The sequence below is a fragment of the Sciurus vulgaris genome (genome assembly GCF_902686455.1).
Source record: "Sciurus vulgaris genome assembly, chromosome: 9".
Lineage (NCBI taxonomy): Eukaryota > Metazoa > Chordata > Mammalia > Rodentia > Sciuridae > Sciurus > Sciurus vulgaris.
In genome coordinates, this window is record NC_136469.1 from 50841427 (window position 1) to 50855140 (window position 13714).

Below are 13714 nucleotides of genomic sequence, written 5' to 3' on the forward strand. Positions count from 1 at the left end.
AGTTCTCCAAAGAGAACCAACAAGATGAATGGAGGGATAGGAATTTCTTAGGGGAATGGGCTACTGTGATAAAGGAGACGGAGAAGTTCCATCTGCAGGCAGGAAGTGGGATAGACAGGCCTGTTCTTGTGACTCAGTCCAAGTCTAAAGGCTTTAGAACCAGGGCAGCTAATGATTTGACTTTCCAAGGCCACAGACCCAAGAACATAGGTGTCACTGGTACACATCGTGGAGCCTGATGTCTGAATTTGGAGTCCAAGGGCAGGAAAAGAAGGGTGTTCTTGGTCTAGGAGAGGTAGAGAGAGATTTTGCCCCAGCCAAGTTGATGATAGCCACCCACGTTGAAAGTAGATAGTCCCACTCTGTCCACTGATTTATATGCCAGTCTCCTCTGGAAACCTTCTCAGACTCACCCACAAATAATGCTTTACCAGATCTCTAAGTACTCCTTAATCCAGACACCTAAAATTAACCACTACAGATTGGTTTTTTTTTATTATCAAATGAGATAATTCATGTTAAGAGATGAAAACAGTGCTGAGTACATAGTAAGTAAATGGTGACTGCTCACCATTTATTCAGTTTATTTTATTCAATTTATTAATTAATCCACACTAACCCAATGGCGGGTATCATTTACCTGTCTTGTAATTTGTGACAGGGTGAACGTGGGGAGGCAGGACCTCCTGGAAGAGGTGAGCGAGGGGATCCTGGAGCCCCTGGACCAAAGGTCAGTTATACTCATATTGAAAGAGAACACTCTGTTTAGGAATGCTTGCCACTTGCTGTAGAATGTTTTGTAGAAAATTCCTCAACAGGTATTAAAATAGCCAAAGTCACAAATAACTTATTGAAATGCATACTGATTGTTTCTTTTCAAAAGAGATTTTATAATTCAACTTTCCCTGTTTCCTCTGTCAGTTCAGTGAACAAATTTAATAACACATTCGAGCATAAAGGGAGAGTACTGTCATATTAACCCATTATCACTTGATGTGTATTAAAACCTACTGAGAAAAATCTCTGTGGGTAAGCACTGTGTTCATTTCCATGGTAACTTGGAGTGTAAAACCTTGAAAATATTAGAGCTAAGAATTTGTTTACCTGTTCAATCTTGATTCATCTAAACTTCCTGCAAACTAATGTGGCCACACTTTATTTTAATAACCCATCCTAGAGCTATGGGAAACGATTTATTCTCTGATGAGAAGGAAATTTATGCAGACGAGCATTGAGACTAATGAGAATTATTCACAGTACTCTTCCTATCTACTGATGGGAGGGCTATTTTCAGAGTAATAATGGAATGAAGACTGATGGAAAAACCAAGGAATGAACTAATGATATGGTGATATTTGTGCTTAGTGTTCTAATAACCAGCCATATATGTATTGAGGCCATTAAAATAAAGTGTTTCCCTATTTCCTCATTATTCTGAGTTACTACTAATTTCCTTTTCCTGTTCTTATCTCCTCTGTCATTTTCTCTTTTTCATCTTCTTCTTCTCCTGTAATAGGGGAAACAAGGTGAATCAGGAACTAGAGGGCCAAAGGGGTCCAAGGTCAGTAATCAGATAACATTTTAATGTAACTTGAGGCTTCAAGATCTGTCCTTTTTGCCTTTTCCATGGAGAATCATGTATTAGATTAAAAGTTTTCACACACAGGGATTACAATAATTTTGTCACTATGACAATGTAAAAAATTGTTTTATCATGTTTATCTTTGTATGTTCTTGTGCTTTAGGCCTTTCTTTGAAAGGTTGTATTTTTTTTTTAATCTCTTCTTTGGGGGGAAAAAGTACTTAATTGTACACTCTTATTTTTCATTTCCTGTCTATTATTATGATAAATATTCAAATTATATTTTGCCTTTAAATCAGTTGACTTCCTTCATTGCATTAAAATTTTACCACCAATTAAATTCCTTTCCTTTGTCATGTTTTTTATCCTATCTACAAGAACATATATACTGTTAGAAGAATAAATGTGAAAGCAGAACACTGGGAAAAAAGAGAAACATACTTTCATGTTATACAAGAAAAAAATAACTACAAGCCATTACCGTTCATCACACCAGCATAACTAGGCAATAAAGTTCTCCAACTTAAAAAAGTTAAAGTGCCATTAGCTAATAGCATGGAAAAATTGGTACAAAATGAAGAAAGCAGGGATTAAAGATTATTAATTCTCCATTCATAGCAAGTTAAATTATTATGATTGATGTTATTAGCATAATGTGGATGGGAAAGAGTATAATGCTTTTTCTGCTTTATTGGTCCTTCTTACCCATTTTAGAAAGACAGAAAAATGCTTTGAATTCCATGTAGGAAAAGGAGTCTAAATTTAAGCTATTTTAAAGAACCTTCAAATCTAAAATTTGAAATGTTTTTTCCAAAGTTGCCATTTGGACTAATTTTGAGGGCTTAGACTATTCCTACTATCTTTACAGGTGGAATATTGACATCATAAATAGAATTTCAGATTTTTTTTTTATATTGGATTGAAAAGGGAGGGTAGGATATTGCCCCCGGCCCTTACCTTCAGTGCTACCAACCTTTCCCTGCTGGCTGCTGTCCACTTCAGCACCAAGGGTTAAAATGCCTATATACCTGCAGATAAACTTTTCCTTAGATCTCCATCATCAAGGAGACCTAGCCTGTGACCCTACTTTCCTAATTCTCCCTAAAATGAGCTCTGTGCTCCTTCCCTATTCCAATCATCTATACTTTTCTTCTCTGAAAACAGACAACACAATTGTCTAGCCCTTTCCCTCTTCCCCAAATCCCTTTAACTAAAACATAACATAGCTCAGTCTGAAAGGATTTTGGGTGCCATAGAAACCACTTGCTTTGTTTATACAGATTCCACCTAGCAAGAGAGTACTAATAAACTGTATTATTGTTCCAAGACAATAATTATCTGAAAGGGAAGTTGTGATTCCTTGCAAGTACATCTTTAAAAAGCATTTGCAATGTTAGTGGTGGTTGCTGTTGTTTTCCACATCAGAAGTTTCTATTAAAAGTGATGAACTATGGTATAAATACATCCTTAGACTCAAGAAATTTCTAGACCATTGGTCCTACTACTAATTAATGTTTTTCTTTTTTCATTGGGACAGGGTGACCGTGGAGACAAAGGAGACTCTGGAGCTCTGGGACCAAGGGTGAGTGTACCTCTCATCTCAACTTTTGGCTCCTACCAACTCAGACTTGAAGTTGTGTGTGTGTGTGTGTGCGTGTGTGTAACTTTATGAGAGCCATCTGGACTAATAATGCCCAACAATGGCATTGAAGATAGGCCACTCTAAATATTCCTGCTGCCTTCCCGGCCCCCTTCTCTTTGTTTTTGACTTTTGTCTCCAGGAGCAATGAGTATGGGGATTCTAGCATGAACAAGAAGCTTTATTGAGAAGAAGGTGTAAAACATTTTCCCTCTGCCAAAGCAACAATAGCAAGCCCACAGCCATACAGCTAATAGAGTTTCCCATTTTTCAATTAACCTAGTTATAAAGAGATCAATAGCCCATGTGTTTAGAGCATTTTTAAAAACAGGCAGGGAATTAGGACATGACTAATGGTAATTATGTAGCAGATAAAGTGAGTAGGGTAGGAGTCTCTTTTTGTTCCTTATTTGGTTTCATTTTCATGGGATTCTATTCCCACTGGGAAAGCCAAGCATTTCCCATGGAATATTGTTCTATCTTCTTATGGAACAAAAAGGTATAATCGATCAGGTATAGATGAGTAGAAAGAGGATGGGAATTGCTTTAATAAATGTGGATAATGTGACATCAGATTAGCCTATATTTTATAATTTTTAGAAAATGGTCTCAGAGATTAAACCACACATCTTTTAAAAATCTTTGACCTACCATAGACAAGTTAGATGTGGTTTGCAGTTGGGTCCTGGTGGGGAAGTGATGGTCAGAGAGAGCCACAAATCTCTGCTTCTGTGTTTGCCACAGTGCTGTCATACAACTGCCTAACTCCCAAGGCATTCCCTCAATTTGTTTTTGTTGTAGGGTCCACCTGGGCAAAAAGGGGATCAAGGAGCCACAGAGATCATAGACTACAATGGCAACCTCCATGAAGCCTTACAGGCAAGTAACTGCTCCCTGCCCTGAGACACAGGGAGAGCACTGACGTGTGCCCCGTAGCACATGCCAGCATGAGCTCCCCCACCCCTTTAATCTCAGAGCACTCCACGACCTGAAGCACACCTGCAGCACACCTGCTCCCTGTCCTCCCGAGCCTGTTCCATTGTCTGGCCCCAGTAATCTTCACCTCATAGCACTTTGGAATCTCTCCTTCTACTTTCAGACATTCCTAAACCTTATCAAGTATAAATTTTGTGTTAGTTTGGTAGACTTTTGCCTCCTTGCTTGAAGAGAGAGCTGGGCAAAGCAATTAAGAGCTCTGTGGCTCTGGAGTGGGAGTTGCTTGGGTTCCAATCTCAGCTCTCTTACTAAATGCATGACCTAGGGCAAGTTATTTCATTTCCCTGCCCTTCAGTTTTCCCATCTGTAAAATGAAGTAGTATCTGCCTCATAGGGTTACTGACTAGAGCAAATGGCACTGCTTAGGAACAGTGCTAGGCACCCCATAGCCCCCCTGTAAGTATTTCTTACAACTGCTACCATTCAATTCTTTTCCTTCCATTAAGTAAAAAATAGACTAGTTGGCTCCACCATCTTTGCTTCTTAATCATCCTCTTCAGATTTAGACTCCTGCATTCTGTTGCAACTTCTCTTACAAAAATCAATGATGACCTCTAGGTAAAGCCCATTGTATTCATCATCCTTGACTTTCCTGTGACATTCATACCAAACCACCTTCCCTTTAAAATTCTTTTTATTCAGATTCTACTTTCATTTTTTTAACAGTGCCAGCCTATGTTGGTATATCATATTTCTCTGTCCACGCTCCAATTTTTTATACTCTGAAGTCTCTGATCTTTTTTTAATCACTTTCTCTGTGTTCTTTGCATTATGATTCCAATTCTTCCATCTCTGGAGCTAATCTTTGTGTGCCTCTAGGTTTCTAAGAACAATTCCACTATGGATGCACCATCCCCCATTGATTTTCACCAGTGCACCCGATTGCACCGGTTACTTTGCCCACCTACCAAATGATCCCCTTTCTTGACTAACCAGTTTCTTTTAATGATACCATGAATCTTTGTATTTCTTGGAGTAGAAACTTTAGAGCCATTTTAAAACTAGTCTTAGTCCATTCATCCATTTTCTTTCTCAAAATATGTTTCTATGTTATCCATTCTCTCCATTCCCAAGGAGGTCCACATCCTGTTTACTGCATACCTAACACCATAACAACCCCTTGACAGGCACCTCTTCCCCTAGTGCCTCCTTGCCCTTCTAATCCAAATTATGTATCACTCCCAGGCTGATTTTCATAAACTGCCATTACTGTAATTGTTCTAATTTGCTCAGGAATCTAAATGACCCCCTATTGCATACTCTATCAAGCCTAACCTCCTCCATCTGATGTTAAAGGCTCTATAATCTGCCCTTCTTGTGCAGATTTTTATTTCTTTACAACACAGAGTTTCCCCTGGCATGATCATTTTTTATGATATCCCTATAAATCTACTTTTTGCCTGGGTTCATCCATTTAAATACTATCCTAAAATCTACCCCTGTCACCCACTTGAGTTATTTCTCTTAATCCTTTTACATATTAGTAGTCAGGGTCAACACTAACATTTAATTGTTCTCAAATCATGTAATTGATTTTAGTTTGCCTCTTACCAAATTGTAAGTTTCTTGATGACAGAAAACTATGCTTATAATAATGCCTGGGCATGTAAAGATGCTATAAAGGTTTAGTGGTTAAGTGAGTGTGTGTACTTTTCATGTAAAAGTTCCTTTTTTAGTTTGAAAAACAAACTAGTTGCTTTAATATTTTTCTATTTTATACCTGTTTGAATTATTTTTTTCATCCTCACTAACATGATCTAACTTTGAATAGATCTACATTTCTGTGGGTCTTTTTCTACAACCACCATTTTTAACCAGTAAAGTAATTATTATTAATGTGTACAAATTCTGTCTTCAACTCAGCTTATTTTTCTGGTTTCTCTCTCGCTCTTCCTTCCTCCTTCCTTCTCCCTCTATTCCCTAATTGCAAAGAAAAGAATGTTTCCTGCTTGGAGAAATGTTGCTCAGACAGCATTTTCAGGCACAGGGCAAACTGGTTTTCTTCAGTACACGTGGCGTACACATAAGCAGTGGCCTCAGGGTTACTGTTAAGTTCTAGAACCAGTTTTCTAAAGTGTTCCCTTTACTTCCTAAGCCAATAACTGCTTATGAAGAGTAAGATAGAGAATACAAAATTCTGATGTACCTACTATGTTTTCAAAATTCTTATACTTTATAGGGACACTTTTAAAACTTATCAACAATGCTGTACATTTCCCTTAAACTACTTCCAATGACACCATGATTCCTACTCCACCTATAAGAGGTATCTGCTCTCCTATTTTCCAAAAAAATGTCCCAATGTCATTGGTCATTTTCCACAAAATTGTGTAAGAATTTTTAATGCATTCTTTGCAAGAACAGGGTCTGGCATTTTAGCTACTGTTAGCCTAAAGTGGAAATAATCTGTTTCAGTCTTCCCTCTATTGCTAATGAGCAGGGCTCTTTGGGGGGAATTACTGTATCTTCATTGATCTTATCTGCAAAATGGGGATGTCATTGGAATAGATACTTTTCTAGGAGTCCATGAAATATAATATTAGGGTTGTTTTTGGAAGTTCCTGAACCCTTCACTGGCATACCTAAAAACACTGTCCTTTTTTAAAAATCTGACACCTGCTTCTTTTTTCTTTTCTTTTTTTCTTTATTAATGCTCATTTTTTAATTTTCAAAAATGGAGCACTCCAGAGAAATGCAGGCTGGAATCAGAAAATGTCTTCTGCTTCCTTTTGTCATTCATATGAATATAAACTTCAGACTCTTTTTAAATTTTTTTGATTTGTTCTTATTAGTTATACATGGCAGTAGAATGTATTTTGACATATTATACATACATGGCGTATAATTTTCCATTCTTGTGATTGTACGTGATGTGAAGTTACACTGGTGGTGTATTTATATATGAACACAGGAAAGTTATGTTGGATTCATTCAACTATCTTTCCTATTCCCATCCCTCTCCCTTCCCTTCATTCCCCTTTGTCTAATCCAAAATACTTCTATTATTCCCTTCCCCTATTGTGAGTTATTATCTTCATATCAGAGAGAACATTTGGTCATTGGTTTTTAGGAATTGGCTTATTTCACTTAGTATGATGGTCTTCAGTTCCATCCATTTACTGGCAAATGCCATCATTTCATTCTTCTTTATGGCTGAATACTAGTCCATTATGTACATGTAGCCCATTTCCTTTATCCATTCATCTATTGAAGGGCACCCAGGTTGGTTCCATAGTTTGGCTATTGTGAATTGAGTAGCTACAAACATTGATGTGGTTGTGTCACTGTAGCATGCTGATTTTAAGTCCTTTGAGTATAAACTGAGGAGTGGGATAACTGGGTCAAATGGCGGGTCCATTCCAAGTTTTCTAAGGACTCTCCATACTGCCTTCATAATGGTTGCTCTAATTTGCAGTCCCACCAGCAATGTATGAGTGTAACTTTTTCCCCACATACTCACCAAAATTTATTGTTACTTGTATTCTTGATAATTGCCATTCTGACTGGTGTGAGATGAAATCTTAGTGTAGTTTTAATTTGCAATGTTCTAACTGCTAGAGATGTTGAACATTTTTTTCACATATTTATTGACCAACTGTATTTCTCCTTCTGTTAAGTGCCTGTTCAGTTCTTTTGCCCATTTATTAATTGGGGTTTTTGGTTTGGGGGCTTCTTTATATATCCTGAGATTAATGCTCTGAAGTACAGGTGACAAAGATTCTCTTCCAATCTGTGGGCTCTCTCTCCACATTCTTGATTGTTTCCTTTGCTATAAAGAAGCTTTTTAGTTTGATACCATCCCATTTATTGATTCTTGATTTTACTTCTTACACTTTAGAAGTCTTGTTGAGGAATTCAGTTCCTAAACCAACATGATGAATATTTGGGTCTACTTTTTCTTCTAGTAGGTGCAGACACCTGCCTCTTGATATGAAAGGAAATATGCTCTCAGTTTCGAGTTCCCTATGACTATAAACATTATCCAGTCACTATCCACCACAGTCAATTATTTCATGCTGATGTTAAACCTAAAGATTTATTATCTTTATGAGTTTGTTAGGGCAACCATATGTTATGCTTGTAAATAGAATATAGTTATTTTTTCACTTCAAAACTATTTATTGGTTTTCCTAACATAGTACCCTGGTGGATTAAGGGTCCCTAATAAAATCAATTCAACTAGATAGCCATTGGATTGAGAAGAGGTGGTAGGCATTTATTCTTCTGATTTTCTAACCAGTAATGAACGTTTACAGTTTTATAGATTTAATTATTGCCTCCTATAAAAAATTTGCCAAAATACTCTCGGATAATTAGATAAAGAGGAGTATATTAGAGTCATAATAATATCATGAGAGAAATATAAAATTTTACATTGCCTCGACTGAAAAATATTCTATAGAATATCAGATCTTGAAAAATTATCAAGAATAGTATAAACTTCTGTGGGTCCAGAACCCAACTTGAGATAAAAACTTACCCAGTATTGTTGAAACCCAATGTATACAGTATACCTGAGATGTTTGGTATTCTGAATTTGATGTTTGTGTAATTCTCATGTGTTTATTTATAGCCAAGTACTTGCTAAATCATTTTGACTGGAATTGAAATTATGGAGCAAAATAAAAACGTGAGAGATTTCATTACTTTTCTTTTGACACAAGGCAAAATCAAAGACAGCCTATTTCTATTTTATTTTCCCCTTCCCTGCTCCACACTTCCTTTTAGGGTATTTTACCCATTCCCATCTTCCCAGTAGTGAACCTGTTCACATTTCCCATATCAACATGTACCATCCATGTTATTGTTTTTTTCATTACTCTCTTCTACCCTGTTAGAAAGACTATTAAATTGCATTGGTCTATAAAAAGGAGATTGTTATTTATATAAACATTGCTTTAAGCTCTATTTTTATTTAAGGTAGTTAAATTTCCACCAGTTGCAATAAAACATGTTTCCTAATTTAGGGTTTTACAAATTCTCATCACCTTCTAAAACAATCCTTTTCTTTAGGTTAAATCATGAGTGATTTTAAGTTGGCATTGTTATGAGAAATGAAAGAAAATAAAGGAATTCATAGAAGTGTCTCAGAGAGTAAACCACGATGCAGCCTGCTAGGCTTCTCCCCATCCATGGTTACTGTAGGCCTCCCTTGTTCATCATGTCTCACTAGAGAATGGTCATGTCTTGCTCCACCACTGCCAAAAATTCTGGTTTTTACATCATTACTGGATTTTGAGAGAAGACACTGCTGACTTATGTAGCTTTAACTTAGAGGATTCAGATATAAGAAATCCAAAGTGAGCGAGCATCTTTAGGACTTTTCTGTGGGTCTGCACTCTGATGCTTCCAGAAGGGATCAAAGAGAGGTGCTTGTGAAGTTAGCTTAGTTTGCTGTTCTGTGTTCTTCTACAAGCTGGATGGAACCTTGTAGTGTTTAGGTCTTATAGTTACTTAAGGAAATCATTTAAATCCCATCTGTTAGCTCAGTTACCATTAATAATATCCTTTACTTTGCAGCTCATTAGAAAACATACTGTTATCCTTAAATTTTTAAAAAGGACTTATTAGCCTTGTGTTTATTTAGTTGGAAAATTGAATTCATATATGGCCCCATGTTGGAAAATCTGAGTTCCCATTGTAAACGTGCTTCCCTTATAAGTTTTTGTGACTCTGCTTTCTAGTTTAAAATGTAACTAGAAGGCAATGATAAAGAAATTATTTCTGTTCTGTAATATTCTAATAGCCTTGTTTAAGTGACTCATCTTCACTGTACAAAGAAGTAACTTTTTCATAAATATAAATCCAATTCTTGTTCTAGGTAAATCCCTTAAGTATAAAGTATGTGGGCTGGTTGCAGGGGTACATGTCTGTAATCCCAGCAACTAGGAAGGCTGAGGCAGGAGGATCAGAAGTTCTAGGTCATCCTCAACAATTTAGCGAGACACTAAGCAATGTAGTAAGATGCTGTCTCAAAAAACTAAAGGGGCAAGGGATGTGGCTCCTTGGTAGGTAAAATGCCTGTGGGTTTAATCCCCAGTACCCCCCCCCCCCAAAAAAAAGAAGTATATGGTACCTTACATTACACAGATAAGATGGTATAAAATTCTGGACCCTTATTTATAAGAATATATATACGCCTAAGGGGCCATATGGCATCTTCAGAAGTTATTGAATGACTCCACCTTGCTCACTCTCCTCCAAAATCTTAAAGTTTGTGGCCATTTTGCCTTTTGTTTTGTCTTAGAATTACTGATTATTTTCCTACTTTTTTCTCTGAAGTTATAATGACCATGACTAATTTTATCATGGAATAAAAATTTTAACCATGTGTACAGATGTATAAACATTGTTTTCTAAGGAATGATGATACCATGTCATGAAAGACTCAATTAAGTGATTAAAGTGAGATTTTTTTTTTTTACAATAAAAATAGCAACAACAGCTTGAGTCAGAGATTGGAATGGAGTAATGGAAAACAAAGGGATGCTGTTAATCTGATATCCACAGTTTACATGTAATCAGATAATGTTTCTCTATAGAGTCCTTAATGGAAAATGTTCTCCCCTCTCTGGTTTCATTAAAGTGGTTAATAGGCCCTACTGAACTTTTAGTACAAAATGTAAACTAGAAAATAGTTGTACAAGAACATGATTCATGGATTAGGAATCATGTTTTAGACATTTTGTGTTAAGATGCTCCAGCACTTTAAGAAACTAGATTAGTTCACTATCAATTTCTTTACTTATGGCATACACCCAAAAAAGTTAACTCTAACAGAAAATGAATTACAGACTAAAGGAGAAAAGATATGCAATTGGATATTCCAGTTTTCTCCTAGAGAGAGCACTTTTATCAATAGCAAATTTCCAAGTTCACAATGATGCTGACAAGCCAGTAGTATATATTACTTTACTACACATTATTTTAAACAGATAATCAGAATTTTGACCCCCGCTCCCCCCCCCCCCCCCCCCCCCCCCCCCCAGTGCTGGAGATGGAACCCAGAGCTTCACACATTCTAATCAAACTCTCTACCACTGAGTTACATCCCTGGCCCTTTTTTATTTTTAGAGATGGCAGCATCTCACTAAGTTGCCCACGCTGGCGTCAAACTTGCAATTCTTCTGCTTCATCCTCCTGAGTAGCTGGGATCACAGTCATGTGCCCCCACATCCAGTCACCCATAGATTTTTTAAAAATAAAACTATAAAAATATTTTTTAAAAAATCTTTACAACTATACTATATTGAAGATAGGATATTTTCTAAGAATCTTGTCAGTTCCTTATAAGACATTAGATTTGTCAAAACATTCAAAGTTGATATTTTGGGCTGGGATTGTGGCTTAGTGGTAGAGCACTTGCCTAGCAGGTGTGAAGCACTGGGTTCAATTCTCAGCACCATATATAACTAAGTAAAATAAAGGTCCATTGACAACTAAAAAAAATTTTTTTAAAAGTTGATATTTTTTCAGAAATGTATTATTGTACTTTGGCACACAAAACAGATAACTCTTTGTCAATACATTTTCCCAACAGAGGATTACCACCTTAACTGTCACGGTAACTCCTATCGCATGATTTCTGTGGTCTGTGTCTTTATATTTAGTGTTGATGCATGCAGGTCAAAATGGTACTCAGGGAGCAATTGTTCTTTATCCAATAATTTTCTTTATATTAATAACCTTTACAACAATTGCTGTAGTTGGATCACTTTGTTTCATAAAAAGTCATGAGAAAAATTATTCATTTTCTTAAAGTCTTTGGCTTTCTCTTAATGTTACAGCTTTGTTCTTTAGCGTTTGGGAAAATCAAAGCCTTTGGGGTGGAGGGAAAGGTGTCCAGAGACACAGGTAGTATTAGGAGATCAATTTATCCCACAAAGATGAGTGTGGGACATGGCAGCAATTTTTAAACTGTCTTACAAAACTTATATAAAAGCATCTTCAGTATTATTTTGACCTAAAATGTGTTAATATTTTAGCATATAAGTACATAGTTTTAATTATGCACCCAATGAAATGTTTCCCAATTTCCCATCAATATTGGGAGGGATCTAATTATGATAGAGCTAAGGGAGGTGTGTTGGGTGTCTATTATTTAAAGCATGAATTTTAATATTTGTATATATATATATATATATACACTTGCTACTTTTTAAAACTGACTCTTTATTATTTAGGGTCCCCCTGGACCTCCTGGACCTCAAGGACTACAAGGGCCAAAGGTTATTCTTTAATTGCTTGTTACTTTTTATCACATATAATGCAGATAAACCCATTTTTTATTTTTGCTTATACATGATAGAATGTATTTTGACATATCATATATACATGGGAGAAACCCATTTTAAATATATGAATTTTGATAATTGGTCTTAGAAAATGCTAGAGAAGCAAGTCAGCAATGCTGTTTCAGGGAAAAAAAATTGAGGCCTGAATTAAAGAAGAGGGAACATAAGGATAGAAGGAAGAAAATTGGGAATGATATTAAATATAGGGAAGGGCATTAAAAAATAGAAAATATCAACCAAGGAAAAACAAGTTCCACCAAAATGGTAAAGAAACACTAAATGGGGTATTTAAAAATATGTTTAAATAGAAGAGAACTGAAGGAGATTTACTCTGACACTTCCAAAGATTCTTCCAATTCTTTTGTAATAAAAAGAACCAGGGAAGCTTTTGCATGATGCATTCATAAATGACAATTTTAGGAATCATTTTGGAGTCGTGTTTTCTAACACATGCTTTTATTATATATGCTCAGACATTCTGCCATTTAATTCTTTTTAATATTTTGTTCTTTTTAGTTATACATGACAGTAGAATATATTTTGACATATGATACATACATGAGTATAACTTCCCATTTTTGTGGTTGTACATGATGTTATGTTACATTGGTCATGTATTCATATATGAACATAGGAAAGTCATGTCTGATTCACTCTACTGTCTTTCTCATTCCCATGTCCCCTCCCTTCCCTTTATTCCCCTTTGTCTAACTCAGTGAACCCCCAACCCCCACCCTGTCTTATTGTGAGTTAGCATCCACATATCAGAGAAAACATTAGGCCTTTGGTTTTGGGGGGATTCTGCCATAAATTTAATTCTTTTCTAATGAAACATACCAATTACAGTCAAAACATGGAATGACTTGACTATTCCTACACTTTGTCAATGATTTTAGCATTATCCCTCCAAACTAAAGCTTAGTCATTTGACCATGTTTGATCAATTAGCACATGGCCAGGGATTCTGGCTTTTCAGAACTGAACTATACTTGCTGAAATACGGCTTTCGTCATTGGATTCTTGTAGGAGATTCAAGTGGTTTCAAAATTCATCTTCTGTTTATGCTTAAGTCAGTTTACTGGCTGAGTCTGTCATACACACGCATATACATCAACTTTTGTACCCTTCTAGATACTTAAAAATAGAAATCTAGTACATTGAAAATGTCTCTATTAAACAGATGAATAGAAAGTAAAATATGAC

General features: G+C 36.1%; 1 protein-coding gene and 1 long non-coding RNA gene across 6 annotated transcripts in view; one reads left to right on the plus strand and one right to left on the minus strand.

Moving 5' to 3' along the window:
• COL25A1 (collagen type XXV alpha 1 chain) overlaps positions 1-13714 on the plus strand; it is a 453979-nt gene that overhangs the window by 406142 nt on the left and 34123 nt on the right. Inside the window, exons 20-25 of the mRNA XM_079153601.1 lie at positions 662-730; positions 1517-1561; positions 3120-3164; positions 4023-4100; positions 11758-11781; positions 12401-12445. Coding sequence (XP_079009727.1) covers positions 662-730; positions 1517-1561; positions 3120-3164; positions 4023-4100; positions 11758-11781; positions 12401-12445 — 306 coding nt within the window. The remainder of the gene's footprint in view (positions 1-661; positions 731-1516; positions 1562-3119; positions 3165-4022; positions 4101-11757; positions 11782-12400; positions 12446-13714) is intronic.
• The window catches only part of LOC306669557, a 137207-nt gene that overhangs the window by 43131 nt on the left and 80362 nt on the right, over positions 1-13714 (minus strand). The window lies entirely within an intron of this gene.